General features: G+C 35.7%; 1 protein-coding gene across 2 annotated transcripts in view; it reads left to right on the top strand.

The window, feature by feature from the left end:
* LOC130599737 (F-box/LRR-repeat protein 17-like) overlaps positions 1-23,689 on the top strand; it is a 76,311-nt gene that overhangs the window by 35,578 nt on the left and 17,044 nt on the right. The window contains exon 5 of one of the 2 annotated variants that reach the window (XM_057410457.1): positions 7,338-7,592. The exons of the other annotated variant lie outside the window; for it this stretch is intronic. Within the exon in view, the coding sequence (XP_057266440.1) occupies positions 7,338-7,418 (81 nt within the window). The 3' untranslated portion in view covers positions 7,419-7,592. Of the gene's footprint in view, positions 1-7,337; positions 7,593-23,689 lie in introns of those variants that run through there. 2 annotated transcript variants of the gene reach the window in all.

The following is a 23,689-nucleotide window of genomic DNA, read 5'->3' as shown; positions in this document are numbered from 1 at the left end:
CTTGATATCTTAAAGTGAAAACAAAATGAAACTTGCTTTTTAAAAAGCTCTGATAGCCATACTTCAGTATTGACTAAGCATAATTTAAGTAGCTGTGCAGGTCTATAAGCATTTGAAAGTGCAGTATTAGCAGAAACAGTAATATCTGAACTATTGCAATGCCTAAGAAAATACTGGTCTTTTGAGATTGTTCTGTACATTTGTGGTAGCCTTTTCTTGATTGTGTAATAGTTCAGGTTTCATTCAGTGTTTCAAGTTTTACTGTTACATTAATTGACCTCAGAGTCTTCCATTTCAAGTGACCATGTGGTTTAAAATCAGTATAATTTTCACACAGACAGTAATTGCAGTCAGTGACTATTTTATACCTTCTGGAGAAAAGTATATTTAGTTTGGTTTATTCTTTTCATTTCTGACCTACAGAGAAATAAATACAAATCCACCAAAAAAGGAAATTCAAAAAACATCTTTGTATTCAAAGAGGAAGTTAGAGTCTGTTCTAACTTAGGTAAATGCGAATGAATTTACTATACATGTGCGACTACTTTATTTTTATATATTTATATATTCCTATGAGCATAGTATAATGCAACTTCAGCTTTAGTGGTGTCTGAATCCTTAGAGTCCTTTGGCCTAAAAATTTAGAAGAACCCTATTAAATTTTGCCTACAGATCTTGTTCCCTTAACAGTTTTATCATTTAATATGTAGCTTCAGGTGGCATGTGTATCTTCTGAAAGTTAATGTTCATATTGGGAAAAGATAAAACCCTAGCCAAAACAAAAATGTCTCCCCAAATTTGTTCTGAATTCTGTTTGGATTTGCAACCAATGGAAGAAAAAAAGCAAACCTCAAATTTGTTTGGGACCCTGCTGAAGGAAATGTGCTGTTTGTCTTTTACTTTTTTTCTTGCTTCCGTATAGACTGTACTAGATCTACTTAATGTGATATACCTGTTTTGTAGCTCGAGCTTTGGGCTCAAATTAAAATCAAACCCCCAAAAACCGGACACTAGAAATTGCCTAAATTTTATAAATAAAGCAGCCTTCTGTATTGGGCTAATTCTAATTTTGTTCATTTAGAGTTACTTTTCATAAAACATTGCATAATCTTAGGGCTATTTTTCATGCGTCTAGGAGTTGAGATCTCTTGCATAAAATTAGACTGCTCTGAATTGTTGTTCCACATCCCTCCGCTGGTGGGGTTTTCTTTGCTTTCTGAACAACAACAACAACAACAAAATTATTAAAAGTCTGCTTTTTAAAAGTAGTGTGAACCTGTGCATCTGCATTGTAATCCAAAATATTTTACTCTCCAGGCGTTATGTTCTCTAGTGTGCTGACTCCCTCTCTATTTGTTTCAAATTTAGATGCCTTCCTCCTATTTTTTTGTTTTGTGTTTTTTTTTTCTTCTTAATTCTAAGTGTGTAAAGAATTTGCTTTATTTAGATTTACTTTATTTAGATTTACTTTACTGTTGGATCACATTTTTTCACTACAAAGCTAAATAACTTTGCTGTGTTAAAATGGAAGTTCTGAGTCTTAGTAGGTGAACTGAAAATCATCTGAGCTTTTGTGGGAAGTTACCGTAAGAGAAATGTGGGTAGATGTGAAGTTGAGAAACATGATTAAATAAAGGGTAGATGGATATCTTTATTATGTAAAGACAAGCTAATCAGAACAGTAGGCCTCAGAAAGAATAACCAAGTCAATCAGCCATCCTTTTAAGTTCATAGTTGCTAGAAAGGTTTAGGTCAAATCTTAGAACCCTCCAAGAGTATCCAAGTCCCAAAATAATAGTTGCTTGTTTTTATTGTGCTGTCATTAAAGAGGAAAATACTGTATTATAAAAAGTGTTTTAACCAATACAGGTAAGGGTCTTGGAACTTGGGAGAAGACGAAGGGGAGCATAGATTTATAACACTGAATAAAAATACTTCTTGATATCTAATGCATGAGAAAAGTCACTTAAAAGACAAATCATTAATGAAACATGTACTAACTCAGAGGTAGAAATTACATGTGTTCTTCAGCCTGCAATTCCAAATCACACAGTCATCTAATGGTGATAATTCCACTTATACACTCAAGATTTTTTGAAGGCAGTGATTGGCTCTTAACCTGATATAAACCTTGTTTTCACCACTTACTGTGCAGGAACATTGCTGTGATACAGGAATGAAAGTGACTAACGGGTTTTCGTGGTTTAAGGCCAGCCTGTCACTCAGAAACCATGCAGCTGTTTGCTCCCTCCCCCCCCCCCCCCACCTCTCTCTACCCCCACTCCCGGAGGGATGGGGAGGAGAATCGAAAGCATGTAGCTCCCACAGGATGAGATAAGAACAGTCCAGTAACTAAGGTATAACACAAATCACTACTGCTACCATCAGTAATGATAAGGGAAATAATAAGGGAAGAGAATACAACCGCTCAGCACCACAGTGGTGATTCTGTTCTAGGCAAGTTGGCTACATAGCACAAAACTTGATGTAGGGGTATTTGAATGTTATGTGTGCTTTTAATCTGGCATTGGTATGCGTGGAGTCATCCATCAATAATATAAGCAGAAATTATTTTACTTAATGAATTCAGAAGTAGTTTGCAAACTGATAGATATTTAATTCTTTAGTCTTTTGAAAATTATAGAAGTGCTTTCCCTGTAGGTTAATGGTACATAGTTTTTTAAATTCTTTTAATCTTACCTGATAAGGTATCACAGTTTGGGAAACAAAATTAAGATATCAGTTTGGGCTGATTCATTACTTTGACTGTCTAGAGGGATATTGGGCTGTGCTCACAGGGTTTGCCTTTTAGAATTGCTTTTCATGAGTATTTTCGGTATATGTAAGATTAGAATCTTGCTTCCAATTTAAGTTTTTTCCTTTTAGCAATAGCTTGAACATAATCTTGTGCCAATTATTGCTAAGCTAATGCTGAAAGTACAGCTGTGTGTATGTGCGTGTGCTGGATGCTTTAGTTACTTAGATCAATAAGCATTCTACAATATTGATGCAATTAGTCTCATAAAATAAATTTGTGTCACAGGAGACTGTGACACCCTGTTTGTTGAAGTCTGGAATTACTGATAATGGTTCATTTGCGGAAATTATTCAGCAAAGACCCCGACTCAAAACCTGTGTCGTATCTACTGATTTCAGTGTTGTTGCTGTTGTGGTGGTGTTTGTTGTGTTGTTGATTTGGTTTATTTTCTCATTAAAGCCACTACACTGGTACAGTGTGCATGCTTGTTGTAATGCACTTACACAAGATATAGTCATGTAATGGAGGACAGAGCTCATTGTTAAGTATTACAAATTGTTAAAAAAAACACCCATGAAATTTTTAAAGGGTCAAAAATAAGATTGCAGTTTGTCACGTCTTACTACGGATATTCAAATGAAGGTCTCTGACCCACAAACGTATCTTTCTTGACATGTCAGGTATTTATATACTGACTAATGTTAGGATACCCCTGTTTCACATACTTTGCATAGGCTGTATTTAACTGTTGAAATAGGGTGTGCTACAGTGAGATTAATGTAATTTCTGTAAATTTCCCATGATGATAGTGTTAGTAATATATGTAGCCTTTTAGATTTGTAAGGATTCAGTTAAAATTATCGTTCTAACATGATTTCAGAAGATCAAAACAGGCTTTTAAACTGTTTTGTTAACAGTGAGTACACCAGCGATAATAATTCCAGCAGAAGGAATGTATTTTCAGTTACAAAAAGAGGCTGCAAACTGACCTTACGAACTACACTGGAACTGCAGTCTGTCTTAAAAATCCTGCTCGAATGTGCCATACTTCAGTGACTAAAACAACTTTGAAATCCTGAAAAAGATTATTAGCATGTTTTGCACGTCTTTGAATAGTCTGTCACAGTTGGTGGAGCATCCGTTTGCAAAAACATGTCACTAGGGCTGTAATATAAGACCCTTGAGGTGTACCATAGTGTTGACTACCACTTCAGTTTCTTATCTGTTTGCTAGGGTGCAGGGAAGGAACAGGAGGGGAGAGGTCTGAAAAAGGAAAGCTTGGACACTTTCCAGGGCCCCAGTGTACATGTATGAGAAGTTGTAATTACAGGCTGTGAGGCTGACTTTTATTGGGCAGGCTTTTCTGGTGGGCTTAAAGCCCCCCTTCCATCCCTTCCCAGGTGGTAGCTGGCTTTCATAGACAGCATTGCTTGACATTCTCAGGCATGGCTAAATGGGACCTCTGCCCCTGGGTTCACATGCTGCCAGCTGAAAGTAACAAATGGGAATGGATGACAAAACAGAAGTGCATAGTAAGAAAGGGGAAGAAGAAAAGCAAAAACAAAAGGTAGGAATAAGAAAGAAAAGGGAAATTGTGAGGGAGGAAGGGATGGTGAAGAAATGAAGTGGTGGTAAATAGTGAGCTCTAGGAAGTCTTATCTGCATGGTAGGCACTTTTTTTGTTGCAACAAGAAATACAGTAGAGTTTGCATTTGATATTTTGATGATCTTTATTGTACAGTGATAGTATTCATAATGGTAAAAAGAGTTACCAGTGTGATAAAATTTGAGGGATATGTAATGGTGTTTCTTGTCAAGGCCATGTGGTTGTTGATCCTCTTGTAATAATTTTGCAGGGTAGCTTGATATGTTTGTTTTTGAAAGAAATTTCTTCAAATACTTGTTTTAGTCTTCATTCTTACTTGCATAAGCTGTATCTATGAGGTGACAAAGTCCTCTATGATGTAGAGGTCCCCTTTGTTTGCAAAACATGTATTAATGAATATCACAAAAAAATACTAAAGAGGAGGGAAATTGAAATTAAAAAAGAGGGCAATAGGTCTGCAAATGAGTTGAAAGAAATTCTGCAGTTGACATGCCAGCATGAGTTCTAAACTTGGTTTTATATTATATAAAAGTCTTTGTTTACTGTTCTGAAGGGAAAGAAGGCCTCTTTTTCAGATTAGATTGTTTTTCATACAACAAAATTTCTTTGTGGTTAAAGGTGCTCTTAATTCTTTTTTGGTCTGCCTGAACTGTGTAGCATACAAAGTTTGACTAAAAAAATCAAGTCAGAAATTTGCACGTTTCAAGTATTGATGTCATCTAATTAACTTTGATTCTGAAGATGAATAACCTGCTGTGATTTACCTTAAATAGTAAGTACCATAAACATCTCATAGGAATTTTAATGATTTTATTGTTTTTTATGCAAAAGCACTGTAAGTCTCAGATGGTGTTTGAGCATAATAAAGCGTGGTGTCATGTGTGTGCAAGTCTGCATTGGGTATTTTGAATGTAGTGTTTCTTGTCCCTTGCATTTAAGACTATCTGTAATACTGCTTGCAACATGAACTGGGTTTATTGCATGAAATAAGTGTGGAAGAGGTTAAAGTAGTGTACGGTTTTTCAGGTAAACTTCTAAAATGTAAAAGGCAGTAGGTATTAAAAAAGTACCATGCGCAACTTGACTCATTTAGTTACACTTGAATACATGGCAAATCCAGCCTACATGTACTTTGACAATGATGGGACCTTCCGTTAGTATCTGAATTTGTAAACTCAAATATAAGTCTTTGTTGTTTAAAATAATAGAAAGTAGCTAATATAGGTAAGTGGTGTGGATTGTTCTTATCCGCTCTTTTTCTGCTTCAGATTTGATGACCAGTCATCTGCTGTTTAGTCTTGCACTGCTGAGGCACAAATGAAATAGTTTTCAGGCTTGATTTAGAAGGGTAATGTGAAGACAGTTGGAAATGTGAAAATCAATCATTTTAAATTTACTTTGAGCATGATTTAAGTAATGTGAGGGATGAGTCCTGTTGCAACTAATAATTCTCCAAAAAGAAAGGGTGGGTGGGAGATGTGTGTGATTTGGCAGATGAATTTTTAAAAGATGACCTCATCAAATTCTATGAAATTTAATGCTATTTTTTCCTCATTTGTCTATTCTGGTTGTACTCTTTCTTGAAAACAAACAAACTTTACAGCAAAATGTGATGATAGTACATTAGTCATACAGCACTCAGATTATTTCCAGGGTGCCAGTTGCTGCAGCTTCATGTACAACTAGCTTATCATCTCATGAATATATCTAATTACTATTACAAATTAGTACCAGTCATTCTTGTACTGTCAGAAAAGCTTTTATAGAAGGTAGCAGTAAAAGTATGGCCCGTGTTTGTTTGTATCTCATCCATGATTTGGCAGGAGATGGCTGGAGCAGGGTCTTCGATTACAAACTTGTTTCATTTATCTACATTCATTTTCATATTAACTGGATTACTGTTGTATTTCATATTTCCAAGACTTATGTTGGAAGTTTGTGTCTAAAATGAAGAAAATCCTAAGAAAACATTTGATGATGCTCATGCTTCCTTCCCTTTTTGCTGACATTTTTTGTGATAGACAGTGCTTTTCGTTGGACCTGTTAGTAAGGTCTCACTTGGCGTATTGTTCGCTCATGGTGATTTGATCCGTATCCCCAGAGTTTTACTTTTATTATCGTTTTATAATTTCAGTAGTAAACATAAATGTAATAAAAATATGTAAATGACGATATTAGTTGTTAGGGTTTTTTCCTTTTCTGTTTCTTATGGCATATATTGGCCACGTGTATGCATTTCGTAGCTTTTTGTTCTTCTGTAACTGTATTCTGCACTTAACTGCAGGTGTATCTAACAAGGACTTGGCTTTTCTTTTGTAATTCTTGTAAGTCTAATGAGCATAACTAACGTCAAGGAAGAAATGTTTGCTTTGTTTTATTATTAATCACGAGTTATTTGCAGAGTAAAGAACACGTAAATTAAATCCTTCCGAAGGAACGCATGTTACTATCTTTATGTTTATCAGTTCTGCTGAAACATTATTTCAAAGCTGAATGCAAAAAATACGAATCACACAGCAAAACAACAATAGATAAAAATGGCCTGTGTGCACTTTTCCAGTGTGCTTTCTGTATTTTGAACTTCTTTTTGAGACTGTGTTTAAGTATTCGAAGAAGGAATATTTTTATGAAATCTCTCTAAGTGCAGCCTTTTAGGTTCAAGCTTTTATTAAGGGGAAAGAGTATTCATAGTTCTTAATTTTCAGCTTCAACTAGAAAATGTTTTAAATTTATCATTCAAGAAAATACCATTTTGAACACTTGTTATTTTGTTGGTTTGGGTTTGGTTTGTTTTTTTTTTTTGTGCGGGGTCTTTCATAAGGCTATGCTTATTGAGAGATTTGTTTTTAGAATTTGAATTACTTTACAATTAATAAATTTTATTTGAATGTATATTTTCTAACCAATACAAAACATTTTCTGAGATTAGTGTAATTAGTGTTCAATTTTTCCTTTTTTTTTTTTTTTTTTTAGTTTTTTATTTTAATGAAGACATCAGTGTTATTGCGGTTATGGAGCTTCCCCATGAACAAAAGAATTTGCAGGTTATGCTAGTCCTATCTGGAAATACTTTCCTGTGGCAACAACTTGAGATTTTTCTTCTGCTTTTGATTGGAACATTGGAGATCAAAGTTAATGAAAGGCTACCTTTTGCTCAGTGTATTTATTGCTGCATTTTGTGAAGGGAGTAAGATGAAAATTATAAAGTCATAATGTATGTGCTTTTAATATTAGTGAGTGCCAACTGGCATTGTAAATGTCGGTATGTGTAACAGCATATATTCAGCAGGGTTCTGTTCTGCTTTTCATTTCATATGAAAAATGACCAAAATCATACCAGTGTGCTATTATAGTAGCATATAATAATTTTGTAGTAGCATGTCATAATTTTTATCACAAATATTAAATTTGTCTTAAACCAGTATTTCATAAAATAATACTGCAGTTATCAATATTTTTATAATACATTAAAATTAAAGATAAATATTTTATGTACGTGTGTTTTTAAGTTGTGGATTTAGGAATGGTCTGCTTTATAAGATGTGACATCAGTGTGCCAGTGATTTTATATAACAGAAAACATTTCTGTCTTTGTGCAGTTACAAATATAATTGAATTTATGAGTTAATGTAAATCTGTTGATAGAGAAACTATTTAGCATTTGCAGACACAAATTAAGTCATTTTTAAGTGTTATGCAATGTTTTCTAAAGACAGGAAAAAAAAACCTCTGCATGCAGTATTGTGAATGCATTACTGAACTCCTAACAACTCTTATGTTTGATATGTAGACATGCACCTGAGGGGGTGTGTTAGTGTTTATCTTAATTTTGAGCTTTGTGCATGTGGAAAATCCGCAGTAATAAAATTTGTAAATTGATGCAAGGAATTGACATTTGCTTTCTAATAAATTGTGAAGAAATCGGGCAAGTCATATGTTCATGTGTGCATACAATTTAATAGCAGAAAACAAGGCTGTTACAAGACTTTTAATCTCCTTCTAAACTGAAGACATAGTATACAGTACCCTTTTTCAGTGAGCTATCTCTGAATCACTATAGATTGCATATTTGATGGAAAACACTTTTTAAATTAATGGAAATCGTACTATTAAATAAAAAATAAATATATATTATTAAAAATTTCAGCTAATTAATTAGTAGTGTTCAGTTAATATTAAGGGTATTTTCTTTTTAGAACGATTCCCAACTATTCTGAACAGTAATAGAAGACAAAAATAGTAATATGAGTTTAATAAATTAGATTTTGTTCCTGACATTTGTATGTGATTAGCCATTATGTGGTTATTCTTCAGACTTGTAATTTCATATCTAATAAATGCAATTCATTTCTTAAAAAAAAGTAGTTTTAATTATCATCAACAATGATCTGGCTCTGTAGAATAGTCATTGCTGTACTTCAGAATTTCAAAGATGGTGTCATACTGGCCATTTGTATACACAGATGTGGTTGTCACAATTTGCTTGTTAATACTGCTTGTTCTGCAATATTAATTTGAATAGTAGTACTTACAGAGTGTTAAAAATTAATGTGTGCTATGCAAGATAACAGAAAGAATATTATTTTCTATTTCCCAAGTTACAGGAATAATCTTGAGAGGCAGCATGCAACAGTTTCAGGTTTGATGCTGCATAGCTTCATACTAAAAATCATCTCTTTGTGCTATATCCAACGTAAAATTCTGATAACTGTAAAGCATTTAGTGTGCAATTTAATTGTTGTGAAGAATGGTGAAGGTGTGTAATGAGAGGAACATGACACTTTGGGTGGTTTCATGTGTCTTGAGATCATTAGCAATCAAAGACTGTTATTTACAGCATTTCTTTTTCCTGTATGTAATAGGTAATTGTTTTGATCCTGTGATAAGCTAGACTATCTTAATGTGAACGTTAAGGTAGCATCTCTATTGTGTAGCTTCTTTTTAGGTCTTCCTTTCTCTTTTGTGCTCTAGTGTAGCATCTCACTTAGATTCTCCATTTTGTGAAGGTTGTTTAAAATATATGTTTACTTTTTTTTAGGTGAAAGTGACTCAGAGTAGCTGAAAAGAATCAGTTCTAAAGGTCAGGATGTACAATATAAAATGTATCATTATATGATTATTTCATAGTCATGAAATAGTGTAGCTTTGTTTTAGGTCTTCCTTTCTCTTTTGTGCTCTAGTGTAGCATCTCACTTAGATTCACCATTTTGTGAAGGTTATTTAAAATATGTGTTTACTTTTTTTTAGGTAAAAGTGTCTGAGAGTAGCTGAAAAGAATTAATCCTAAAGGTCAGGCTGTACAATATAAAATGTATCATTATATGATTATTTCATAGTCCTTTTTGCATACTAGGTGTTTTGTTTGAGCAAGTCCCTTTTTTCCTGTTCTTGACTAATGTTAACACTGTAAGATCCATATAATGTTGAAAGGGAGCAGCTCCATTTGCTCTTTATAGCTCAAATGAAACAAACCAGGTTGCCACCTTACTGTTCACTCTTTTTATCCTGGTGTATGGCTGATAATAAATCCAGAGAAAAGGGAAAAAAAAGGTATGTAAAAGCAAGCACCTCATCACATGAGAAAGGGCTCATTTCTGAAGAGGGACTAATCAAATGACACTGATGAAAAGAGGTCTTTGAATCTTTATTATCTGATGTAGATGGCTGAGCTCTTGAATTTTGTACTTATGAGTCACATTTTTCACTGCAGTTTGTCAAACTGGAGTGTGATTAATCTAGCTGTCATTCTGAATTGATATTGGGGAACCTTGTCAGAGTGTACATGATGATGTATGACTTTGCTGTCTTTTGATAGTAATATTATATTTGCAACTAACAGAATTTAAACATGCCTCATTTTGACCTTGAAATGAGCTTATTCTGTTCCCTTTATTTGTGAAAACATGTGGCTCTTGATAAAAAGAAAAACAGTACTTTGCTGGAAAAATGTAGCTTATTTTAGCATTTTGCACTCATTAATTAAGAATGCTTCTTGTTGCACGCCAGCTCATGTGCTAACAGCTTGCTTGAAATTTGATTATAATTATTTTTTTTCCTGTCTTGCCTTGCTCCCTTTGTGTATGTATCACTTGAGAGACATAAAAGTACTGCAAAGCAGCATTCATATTTTCACTTACTACCTAAAATATCAAATTATTGTTTTACAATTTTGTCATGTTGTCCTGTGCCAAAGACAAGATTAGGACTGAAAAGGAGTGGGTAATACGCAGGCAATATATGTATTTGACTTGGAAGTTAAAGTGATTTTTTTTCACTGCCAGAAGGAGCTGGCTAAAAGCCTGCAGAATGTCAAGGCAGAGGAAATGTTTGTTTTTCCTCTGTGATAAGATTTTCTGGATGCTGTAGCACTGGAGTTTTCCAAACAGGACAAGGTTTCCTTGTTGTCTTGGATAACTCACCTGACTCCTTTGTGCATTGATTTCCCCATTGTCATAACATTGCTACTAAGAGCTACCTAATGAACTGTTCTTCAAGCACTTAGTATTTTCAGTCTGCTTCATGATTGAGACTTAAGCCTCATAGAAGGTATTACATGAGGGGCCTATAGGGATGCTGGAGAGGGACTCTTCATTAGAGACTGTAGTGACAGGACAAGGGGTAATGGGTTCAAACTTAAACAGGGGAAGTTTAGGTTGGATATAAGAAGGAAATTCTTTCCTGTTAGGGTGGTGAGGCACTGGAATAGGTTGCCCAGGGAGGTTGTGAATGCTCCATCCCTGGCAGTGTTCAAGGCCAGGTTGGACAAGGCCTTGGGTGATATGATTTAGCGTAAGGTGTTCCTGCCCAAGGCAGGGGGTTGGACATAGATGATCTTAAGGTCCTTTCCAACCCTAACAATTCTATGATTCTATGAATTGTTCAAACTTGGATCTTGAAAATACATTAATATAGCTGGGAGCCAGAATAGCTGTTAAGCTATATGCAAAAATGTTTCGCAGTAATTAACATTAAGTAAAAAGAATGTAGTCATACAATTCTTGGAATTGTCTGTCGTAAAAGGACGTAGATTGGAATAGACCTCCAGAACTTAATGTAGTCCAGCCTCCTGGTCAAAGCTGGAGCAGGTTGTCCAGGTGACACTGCAAGGGTACCATGCAGGCCCTCTGGGCAACCTGATCTGGTGCCTGATCGTCCTTCTTATGTTGCACACTTGGCTAGCACAGCCTGTTACTCATTCCAGTGAGGCAAATACTTGGAATATCCATTCATCTGCTGCGTAGCAGTATTTCATTGCACTGGTGGAGACAGAGAAATTAGTGAGGCTGTAGTGCTTGATAAATTTTTTTTTCCAAAAATAGGTTTGTTTTTTTTTTTTAATCAAAACCATAGGTTTTATTTCTCCCAGACTTTGTGGAAGAGCTCCACATATCAGTGATTTTATAATTATTAGCAAGAATAAGACGCTGGACTAAGATTTTTGTATGTTTTCAAATGTTGATCTTTATTTATGTATAAAGTAAGTATATTGAGAAGTCAAAGAACAGACAAAGAAAGATGATGTAGCAATAAATAGAATGGAAAAATGTAGTTGGAAGTTGTAAGAATATTGTCAGTTCATGTACTATGGTGTACTGTAGTCATGAAATGGTATCTGAATAATTCATCTGGCAGTTTTGGGGACGGGTGGTTACAATAAAGACAGATGAATGAGAAAATTCTTGTGCATTTTTAAGGTAAGCGAGCAAAGAATATTGACCTTTTCAACAGTTCACTAAGATAATGAAATGTGAATGATGTAGAGAAAGTTCAGAGATACTGCCCTGTTTGCAAGTTTTTATTTTCTAGAGAAGTATGGTCGGAACTGCAGTCCAGTAATTCTGAAAATCCTCTTTTTAATGCATTTGATTTTTTGGAAAAGGATAGTGTCTCGTATTTAGCTTATTGGCCAGAATGCTTTGAATAGTAATACCTAGCTCCTATATAATTCTCTGTATTTCTAAAGTACCCTGTAAGTACAGAGTAGTTAATCCTTTTAAAGTGTATCAAGCAGAGAAAATCTTCATGAAGCCCAGCCTTTTTTTGCTACCTCAGATCCTCAGGCCCACAAGAATTAAAGCTTCTTTTGCCTTCTCATAGGATATTTTTCTAATTGTATTTTGATGGTGACTGTAATTAATGTGATCATTTTCAAGAGATTAAAAACACATATTTATTCTAAGAATTCATTTACCTCCACTTATGTATTTTACAGCTAGAGGATTACATATGTGCTTTCTGATCTTGTAACCATAGAACTAAGTAACTATAAGAGAATAATGGTGGGAACTAGAATAGTGCCTACTAAAACATTGGTTCAGATTAAAAAATAAATAAATTTTGTTCTTTTAAGTGGTCTGTGGAAAGATTGCTAATACATGGAGATCTGTTGATGTTCTACTTAATGCTAAAATTCTTATGTCACTGAATGCTATATATATGGCTTTTATGGAAAGTACCAAATAATGTACCCAGAATCGGATGCAACCCTGCTCTCTCCAGTTTTGGAGAGCTGGTATAAGCATGGGGTATATAGCTAATTCGGGATCAAGGAGGTAGAACAGAGTTGTTACCTTTGTCCTGCTTTGTAAATTCTCTTTGTAGTCTACAGTATACTTGAGGAGGTAAACCCAGGGTCTCAGTTGGACACTAACAGATAACACCCAAATTGATAGCTGAAGACCTGCTATCAATAATATTGGTATTAAATACTTACAGAAAGAAACGTAAAGGCTATATATATGTATATATATACATAACTATATATAGCCAGTGTATATAGTTAGGACTGTTAGACTGGAAATATCATAAAAATAATTTCTTCCTGTAATTAAACATGCAGTTGTTGATTTTGTCTCTTATTTGTGTCACTTCTGAATCATTCTGCTGTTGTGTAATTGTTTCCAAATTACCTTAGCTCGCCTGAATATTCAACATCATACCTACCCCCACAAGTTTCATGTTCCTGCCTTTGTCCACCTTGTGTCAACATTGAATTCCTTTCCTTTTTAGTTCAAAAGTGTTACTCTGTCATTACACCAAATGAATGAAGGAATAGCAGGAATTTTTCTTATTCTGAATTCAGTTGCAGTGGCTTCATGTAGTTATTTCACTATGTAATTGTTTTGCATTCTGGACTTCCTCCTGAAGTATATTTTAGAATATTTTGGGCTGCATTAACTTTCTGGGGTGCTTGCTGCTGCCCTTTCTCCCCTGTACCCTCCCGCCTTCCCAACATCAAGTCAATGTGGTGTAGAAACTGGGGAATAAATTAATCTGTCATAGGAGGGAAGAAGTGTAGATGTGGTGTTATACCTAAGTAAAAGGTATCTTTTCCTCCTTTATCCCAACCTTCCCAAGGTCTTTTAAAAGCATATTCAAGAACAACAGAATTAGAAAACATGGTTGGAGGATGCTTAAGAGAAATAGTTTAAAACTTTAAAAAATATAAATAAAATCTAACTTACTCCCAGAATGACAAATTATGTTATTCTATCACACAGTTATATGAATTTGTTGTCTTAGGAAAATAATAGATAGTCGAGGACTTGGGATTGATTGTCCTTACCTGCTTGTGTTCACTGAAGATTTTTTGTTGCAACCAAACAATAGAATAACTGTAATTCAGCTAAAACTTATTTGATGCATAACAGATTTGAAATACCTGTTTTTCTCAGAATCTTTACAAACAGATGATTTGTTATATGTCACTTTATTCTCTTCCTGTTTTCATTATTGAGGAAAAACACTTAAATTTTTAGAGATAGTAGAGTATACCCCTGAAATGTGGTGCCACTCTCTTGGATATGTTATTTCTTTTGTTTTAATAAAATTCCTTTAAACATTTTTAGAAGCTCAGCTATGATAAGAAAGAGCTTTTTTCTCTTTAGAAATGCCATGGAGTGAGTGGACTTTAGAGGGAACCTATATAGATGCGTTAATTACAGTTCTTGAGTTGTTCCCCCCACCTGTTTTTTGGCAGTGAAGTTCCACATGAGCCTAAATGGATTTGATGTTTATGGTTTCAAAGCAATGCATTAGACAAAAAATGCCTCTTATGCATAAGAGGGGATGACATAGTTCAGAAGAAATACCCAAATTTTGATAGGGTCTGCCAGAAATACGAGATACGTCTTTGACAAGAGGTGTGGTTGAAGATACGACACTGATAAGTTGATGGTTATGTTTGATGATAAGGTAAAAGAATGTGACAGGTGTTTCTTGCTTTGAGTTACCTATGGCAACAGGTATCTTGTTCAGTATTAGCATGCTCACAAATCTTTACTGTAATAGTTCAAAAGTATGTATTTTGCCTATTAGGGCTTCATTTTGCTATAGATATAGCTCTTCAAACTTTCTTGTCATCTGTCAGGGTTTGAGCAAACAGATTTTGACACATCAGGAAACTATGACAGTTGTGTGACAAGCTGTCAGAGGTACCAGATCAATTGTGCAACTTATTGCCTTAAACTCTGCTAAGCAGATAAATACCAGGAAACCCCCTGAAATTAATCATTGCAAATACTGCAGAAATTCAAGTGTATTAAGAAAAATAGATTTTGAGGATCTTAAGTTATTTCAAGGCTAGATGGAATGTTACAGCAGAGCTTTTTATAGAAATAATTATTGGCAAATAATATTTCATATCTTAGGAATGTTAATTTGTATATTTTTTTAAAATTGTAATAGAAACATGAGTTAAATTTTGGGGTCTAGAGGAAAGCATGGAAGCTAAAAGTTCAGTAAGCTGTTTTCATCTTTTGCTTTTATAAATGCTGCATGTATTGATGAGGTCTAATGTTACTTTAATGGGATACACTTAACGGGAGGGCTGACATTGATGGCTAACCCCCAGTTGGAGCACTCTGTCCTTGGAGTCTTGAGTCAACTTTATTGCCGCCCATATAGTGCTGAATTTTGCATTGGTGGCTGAACAGTGTTGATAACACACCAATGTTCTGGCTGTTGCTAAACAGGTGTTTGCACAGCATGACAGAATCATAGAATCACAGAATAGTTTAGGTTAGAAAGGACCTTAAGATCATCTAGATCCAATCCCCGTGGGCAGGGATGCCTCATGCCAGACCATGTCACCCAAGGCCCTGTACAAGCTGGCCTTCAACACTGCCTGGGGTGGAGCATTTACCGCTTCTCTGGGCAGCCTGTTCCAGTGCCTCACCATGCTCAAAGTAAAGAACGTCTTCCTTAGATCTACCCTAAACTTTGCCTATTTTAAGTTTGAACTCACTCTCCTATCACTGCAGTCCCTGATGAAGAGTCTCTCCCCAGCATCTTTATAGGCCCCCTATACTGGATACTGGAAGGCTGCTATGAGGTCTCCACACAGCTTCTGTTCTCCAGGCTGAACAGCACCAACTTTCTGAGCCCCTCTATCTTCAGCCCCTTTATCCTTGTGGCCCTCCTCTGGACTTGCTCCAACAGCTGCATGTCCTTCAAGGATTTAAGTCTGAAGCCTTGGACATAAAGCATCCCAAAGGTCAGGAAGCTTGGGGTGGGTAAATGTTTTAGCATTGCCCTGTCATTTCTTTGTAATTTGGTGATAGTTGCCTAAGGTAACTAAGTATTGCATAAAAAATAAGAAACAAAGCTGATTCTGTGGCTGAAACAATTATCTCTCAAACTCAGCAAGCCAGTTCTTTACTGGTGGACTGATAAGAGTAATTTTTCTGTGAACTTGTATACCTATAGATTTTTTTTTTTAAAAAAAAAGTATACCTTTGAGCTATGAGGTAATTAAAATTTTCCTCTTTCAGAATAATGTGATTGAGTTATCCTAGGAAAAAAATATCTTCAATCAAATTTCAAAGTTTAGTAAGACTAATTAATTACATCTTTTCTTAGTGATTATTTTTTCTAGTTTTCCTTGGAGCTGATACTGTCATTATGAAATTGATCTTAACTATCTGATCTTGTACAAAAATTTGAAAAATATGTTCATGGGAAGGACTGAGTCTTCAGATATGATTCTGTAGTATATCTCTTTCACTTTTCTTCTGATATATTTCTTAAGGAGGCGTAACTGCTAAACATTCATTAGTTCAGTCAGTAGAATTGCAAATGTGAAATTTTTGTTCTGTAGAGAAGTGAATGTTGAAATTAAATAGTGTGGTGAAAATATAAGGCTTTTAAGTTGTTTTAAATTATTAAAATTTGGATATCAATAAGAAAAATATCTTCAGTTTTAGGTCACTAGAATAGATTTAATGACTGATTGGCTGCAATATATCTAGTTGCATGACTGTTGTCTTGGCCAGATACACATTTGTGCTTGGTGAAAAATGTCTTTGAAGTAAATGTCTCTTTTTGGTGTTACTTGAGCAGTTTGAACTTAGAAAGCTAGGATTATTTTTTTTTTTTGTTTTATGTTTGTTTTCTGGACTATTTGGGAAGAAGAATTCTTTTGATTTTTCTAATGCAAAAAAATGTTTACCTTGTGTGAAATGTTCTTAAATTTTCACTCTGGAAGACTGACAGGAAAAAAAAAAAAGGAGGTTTTACAATTATGCTAGCATCTGACTAAATTGAACACCTTTTTGTACGAAAGACTGGGGTGTAGTGGTCCAGGACATTCAAATTCTTCATATTTTGTCCAGTATTCTCTGAATTTTAGCTTTCTTGAAAAAATGTTCTGTCTTTATTTGGAATATACAGCCATGGAATGATGCACAGGGAAAAATTATTTGATGTGCATTTTGCTTCTAGTAAGTTCTGTATATGAAGACATATGTGTAACTGACATCTCTTAACCTAGGTGGGAATGAGGGCAATCAGGTCGTAAAGGTAGTGAGTTACTAAGAGAGTTTAGGGTTGAATCAAATTAACAAAATGATCACCACACAATGCAGAATTTTAAGGGCAGAAGTACTAGGCCTGAACAGGAATGATACAGTAGTTTCTGGTTACTGACAACTTGACCAAGATGGTGGCATTGGCTTTACATAATACACTGAAAGAGATAATAGAACGAGAAGAACAATGGTCTTGAATTACAGTAGTCAAGGGAGACAACAGTTACAGGAGAATTCCACCCTGAGATGCAACTAAAGTGAGATTTATAGACTGTCAGTGATATACAAGAACTGATTACGTAGCATGTAAGAGGAGATTTGACTAAGGGGGAGATGGGCAGTGCTGAGTGTACAGTCTTGCAGTATGAGCACCCCTCAGTAGATCTAACCATTGCGTACTGCAAATCAATATAAAAAATAGACAAAACAGAAAAAAAAACACAAACGAAAACCAAAACAGCAGAATAACATTCCTCCAGTGTGTGCACTAGTGTGCACAACTTCAACGAAATATGTAAAACAAAACAGCTTTTTGAAAAGAAGGTAGATTGAGCAGTAAAGAAAATTAAATCCCTGTAACCAATGGAAGATACTTGAGGAGGCACACAATAGGAAAGATTTAAGAAAATGGGGAAAAAGTTAACAAGGAAGGTTAAACATGTTGGTGAGAAAAATCATTGGAGGCAACAAGGCAGCCATTAAAAGTTGAATTATAGTCAGATGAAGGAAACAGCATCATAAAATCTGGCAGATTAAGTATGCAGTAAAGCAATGAAAAACAGTATGAGGAACAGCTAGCAAAAGAAGGAAGCTGTTGAGGAACATTTCTGCAGATGACATTGGTGTGGAAATGTTGGGGAGGTTGTAATGCCAGCTTGTACAGATGCAAAATTAATTTCTTGCAATACTATTCACTGTGGAAGGCTCCCAGTCCAGAACCTTCCATCATAGAGAGCTCACCAGAGGTTGTGTTTGCAATTGGAATACTTACAGAGAAAATGTGGAGCATATGGACATACCTTCATGTTTGTAGTGAAGTGATCATGAGCAAGTTGCTGGTCTGTCTGGCATTCAATGCAGAGTTCTTCAAGGAACTCCAGCATAAAATACCTGAATTGCCAGTGGGCATATATAACCTCTTGCTAGGCTGCCTTATCCACCGAGGACTACAGGGTGATAAATGGTATTTTGATTGTTTATTTTTGTTGGTTTAAATATTTCTGTCCATTATCCAGGGAATTATGGGACAGTAAGCCATGCAAATGTGCTGGACAAAGTAGCTGAAACAATAACAGAAAAATGGAATTTGTGGACACTTAAGTACGATCCATTTGGGAGGAGTGTTTAAAAAGAGAATTATTTTGAAAGGATTAAAAATCATAGAAAAAGTGTTTTGATTGATATAATCCATTTGGATTTCCAAAAGATTTTTCTTTTTTATAGTCACCCATTGAAAACTTTTCAGGAGACTAAGCACATTAGTAGGATATGAGGAAATATCTTTGAATGACTGAAGAACAGTTTAAAACAAAGGAAACAAAAGGGTAGGGGCAATGGGTCATCAGTTAAGTTTAAAAAGTGAAATAATGCAAGTTGTTGAGCTTAATATAACTTTGAAAATGTTGTTATATTAAACAATAATTCATATTTTTGTAATCATCCATGCTAAGGATAGAGTAGAAGCCTTAATAGTTGGAATTTATTTTATTAAAGTGACCAGAAAATAATATGTTTGTTCTGTACACATTTAAATTTCTTGATTTGTTGTCATGTTTATCTAAAGAGGAATAGCACTGCATTACTGTTGTGTAAACAAGCAAGTAACTTTTGTGCCTTTGTTTTATAATGTTGATTATAGCTAATTATGTGTGGAAGAATAATTTCTTCATTAGTGAAACTGCTCCTTAATATGCTGTTGTATATTTAAGGTTAGCTTTATTAAATGTTTTTTATGATTATTTCCTTTCATATGCAGAGATCTTGTTAAGGCAGATAAATAGGTTTTAGTCAATTTTATTTTATTTTAGTCAGTAACATTATTTAGCATATTCTTATATAGTTGCTGCATAATGAACGTTTAAATGGGGGCATTACTTAGAACTTGTGACTAAAAAATGTTTAAAATATTTCTTAAAGTCTTAATACCTTTACATTGTGTGTCAGATTTTTAGCCTCCATTTTTCCTGTGTGTCTCTTGCGTTTTATCTTTGTATTTAAAAAAAAATGTAGCAAAGTGGACATATGATAATAGATATTAACAGATTTCATTTAAATTATAGCAAAGAGTTGAATAATAGATTATTATGAAATAGTTAAAAAGGTAGGTATTTTGTTTGCCCACATATATGCTGACATCGAATATACACTGAAATTAAGGGCAGTTGGGGTTGTGTGTTTTTTTTAGTTGGTTAATAAGCTTCTTGCATTGTTACTATCTTTATTAATAACCTTAATACATTTTTGGTATAGGAAAACAGTTGACAACTGTGTAGCATCAGCTAATCAGGCACTTTCTTATGAGGAGATCATAGAATCATAGAATCACATGCAGGTTTATTTTGGAAAGGACCTTAAATCTCACCCAGTTCCAACCCTGACATTGCCTGACACTGGCTCCAAGCCCTGTCCAACTTGGCCTTCAGCACTGCCAGGGATGAGGCAGCCGCAGCTTCTCTGGGCAACATGTGGCAGTGTCTCACCACCCACATCATAAACGAATATCTTCTTAGACTAAATCTAGCCTCTGTTAGTTTAAAACCGTTATCCCTTGTGTCAGAACAGGCCCTGCTAAAGTCCATCCCCATATTTTTTATTTGTGAGAAGTTTGTGTTTGAAATATGAATGAATAGGCACAAAAGTTAGTACAAAACATTAATACATGTTGTGGGTACAAAACATTTTGTTTCCCAGAAATTTAGCAATTAAGAAGAGGCTCTAGAGTTAAACGTACCTCATTCAGAAGTGTAAGAAATGGTGCGCTTTCCCCCCATCCCCGGCAAAGGAAAGGCTCAGATGTTATTTCTAGTTCTCACTTTTGGTTAATGATGAGGGGAAAGTAGTTCAGTCCTTCCCTGAGGCTATATCATGTCTTTTGGTGTAAGTTTTGCAAGTAAGAAGAGAGGTCTGTGTTCTTCCACTTTGTATATGCAGCAGTGAAAAGAGATTTGATTGATTTGTTTACAACAGTATGTCTTTCTCAACTGGAAGATTTCTTGTGTTTTTGTCAAAGGCATCTATTTGGGTATCCATTCAAATCTAATTAGAAGAGGAGAATAGTGATTTTTCTTGAAGTCCCTTAAAAATTATCAGTGATGTTCATAAATTCCAGTAATCAGAAAATTATTGTCAGTTTTCTGAATAATCTAGTTACAGTTTCAGCAGGCACAGCACAATATGGTCTTATTTAGATGCTGTCAGTGCAGTACTAATTCTTTAACTGTTTGTGCCTTTGAGCTCCAAATTTTCTGCAAGCACTTCAGGGATGTAAAAGTAGAAAGTATGACTTAACTTGGTACAAAGCAACACAGCTAGAACAAGATGCGCAAAAGGTAAGTGACTTCCATCTTTGAAAATGTTAAGCAAACCAGCAATGATGTAGTTATAATAAATGTATTTTCCCTCCATTATTTTTGCATAACCAAGTTAGAGACATATACTGCATGCTGACCTGTCTGAAAATGTGTTTTTTTTTGGCAAATGTGTATACGTATGATGTATTTTATAATATAGAGTATATATTCTATTTTTATAGGTCACAATGTTGTTATGTACTAGCACAGATGTGTTTCTTAGGCTGAGGTTTTGTATATAGTTTTATACATAGCTTTGCAATGCTTTACATAGCTTCGTATACTCACGTATTCAGAACTGCTAAATGTGGAAAGGCCTTACTAAAAAGTAAGTGAAAAACTATTAACCACCTTAAAAGACCATGTGCATTTAGTACTGGGGATGTTCATAGTTTTGCTTGTAACTCCACTTTTTTCCTCTGTAGTGTAGCTTCTGAAGATTCTGCTTTAACATTTAGAAAGGTGTAACTGATGTACATGAAATTATAGTTTATAGTTGAAAATATTATGAATAAGTTGCTGTGATTTCAACTGAGAGGTCTTTAAAGTTAAAGCAGTGCTTCAGTGGTAAAGGCAGAATAGTGGGATTGAATTGATTAGCAGCCTTTCATGATGTTGCTTCAGGTCACACCTGTCATCTTCACAACCTGAAGCAGTTGAATCTGCATCTGTGTAATAGATTCTAGTAAAAACTGTGGAGACTGGCTAATGAAAACAGAGCTAGTTAATATGTTTTAAGTGATGTCAGCCAATATATATAACTTTGCTATAAAATGTTTTTGTGTATTAGAATCCAGAAGTATATGTCAGGGCGTGGGTTTGAACCTTGGCTTCCTGGAGTCCAGGGTATTCTTACTACCTTGGTCACTGTTGAGAAATCTACATCTAGTTGCCTGCCACCTTCAGATGCCTTGTATGTTTATCTTGCTCTTACCTAGTTAAGTCCCAAGGAGTTTACTGGATTCTTTTCTAGTTTTGGTTGTTTGGGGATTTTTTGTTCATTTGTGAGTGTGGTTGTGAGGCTGTAGGGTGGCCATTGTGAGGAGCAGCTGGGGCTGCCCTATGCTGGACACAGCCAATTCCAGCCAGCTCCAGTGGACCCAGTGCAGCCAGGACGGTGCTGCCTCTTGGAAGTGTGTTTAAGAAAGGCGAAAAAATGCTGCACAGCAGATTGTGATAGCGGAGTAAGGAAGAGTGTGAGAGGGGAGTAAGGAAGAGTGTGAGAAACAGCCCTGCAGGCACCAAGGCCAGTGAAGAAGGCAGGAAGGGGGTACGGTACTCCAGACACCAAAACAGAGATATGCCCTGCAGCCCCTGGAGAAGACCATCGTGGAGCATGTTTCCACACTGTAGCCCATGGAGATGCCTTGAGGGATGCTGAAGCCATGGAGAGAGAGCAGGTACCAAACCAGCCTCCTGGAGCTGTGGCCTGTGGAGGGAAGCCCACACAGGAGCAGGAACTGCAGCCCATGTGTGACCTGCCTGGAGCAGTCTGTTGTTCAAGGTCTGCATCTGCTATAGCGGATCCATGTTGGAGAAGTTCATCAAAGACTGTATCCTATAGGAGGGACCCCACACTGAAGCAGTAAATGGGTGTGAGGAGGAAAAGGTAGCAGACAGGAGCTGTTACAGAGTGGCTTCAACTCCCATTCCTCATCCCCCTGCACTCTCTGGGAGGGGAGGAGGTGGAGGAGTTGAGTCTGGCCGTCCTGTAACCGTATCAGTGAGTGACCTCTTTAACTTGATCCATGAGCTTTTCTAACTTATTAGCTCCCCTGTCCTCTTGAGGAGAAGATGCAAGAGAGTGGCTAGATGGGTGTCTGGCAGCCCACCACAGGGTGTTCTGCTTGTAGCAATTGGATGTGCCATCTTTGGCAGTGTCTGTAACCGGTACAGATCAGTAATTCTCACTTGGTGCCTGAACCTGTCCGAATGAATTTCTTGTTGAAGGCTGCCATATTTTTGTTTCAAGTTTTAGCAAACAGAGTTCATCTGCAGAGAGGCTTCTTCTTTCCTGGCAATTATCTCAGTTTTGCGTATGAATTATTGAAGAGAGAACCTTTTAGAGCATTTGGGCCTGTGACGTTTGTGAACCTGGCTGTGAATGAGAAAAGCTTCCTGATCTTACGCAGAAGATGTACTATTATTTGTACAGAGATACAGTTGCTTCTGAAGTACCCTATCCTGAAGTACATTGTCAGCATGACTTAATTAACTGGGTTCCTGTATGAATTAAGATGTGCTGTTTTCAGAGACTGAAAGCAATACAGACATTTTAATCATGCCTAGAGCCTGGGTGGGTAAATGCTCTCAACCTTCTCTGGCTCCTTTCAAAGCCTTTCTGGTTATAATTACATCCTGCAATTCATCTGAACAAAATGTCAGGGAAAAGCAGGTCAGGCACACTTGAGTAATTCAGCATGATAGACTGTGACCAGGTAAGTCTTGAACATGTTGCTTGTGATTTCTTTGTTAATCTTTTCGCTTTCTTTTTTTTTGTCCATTGGGACAATGATGAATCATCAGTACCGGATATTACTCAGAATCTCTAGAATTCTCCAGCTGTTCATGCTGCTGGTTAAGTGCAAACTAGGTTTGGATATTACTTTCCTGTTACATAGGAATTATGCTGTCTGCTAATGCTCTGTCACAGCACCTCATAAGCTGAAAGGTTTAGGATTCTTGCACATTATTGATCCATAAACACTTCCAGTCTATTGTGAGATCGCTGTTGAAAGACTTAGGAAAAAATTAAGAAACTGCACTTACAAAAGTCATCATTATAGTGACAGGAAATTTAGTTTGAGGTAACTGGAGCAGTGAAGAATGCAATCAATCATATCAGCAAGTATCTTTACAAATTTTATTAGTCTCTGACAAATGTTACACAGATCATCAAGGTCATTTCATAGTGAAGCTGGGTTATTGTTTTCATACTCTTACAGCAGCA

This window comes from Pezoporus wallicus, unplaced genomic scaffold (genome assembly GCF_028554395.1).
Source record: "Pezoporus wallicus isolate ANWC-B61680 ecotype Strahan unplaced genomic scaffold, APGP_CSIRO_Pwel_v1 contig_2749, whole genome shotgun sequence".
Classification (NCBI taxonomy): domain Eukaryota; kingdom Metazoa; phylum Chordata; class Aves; order Psittaciformes; family Psittacidae; genus Pezoporus; species Pezoporus wallicus.
The sequence above is the reverse complement of the archived record's forward strand: the minus strand, read 5'-3'. Positions and strand labels throughout refer to the sequence as shown.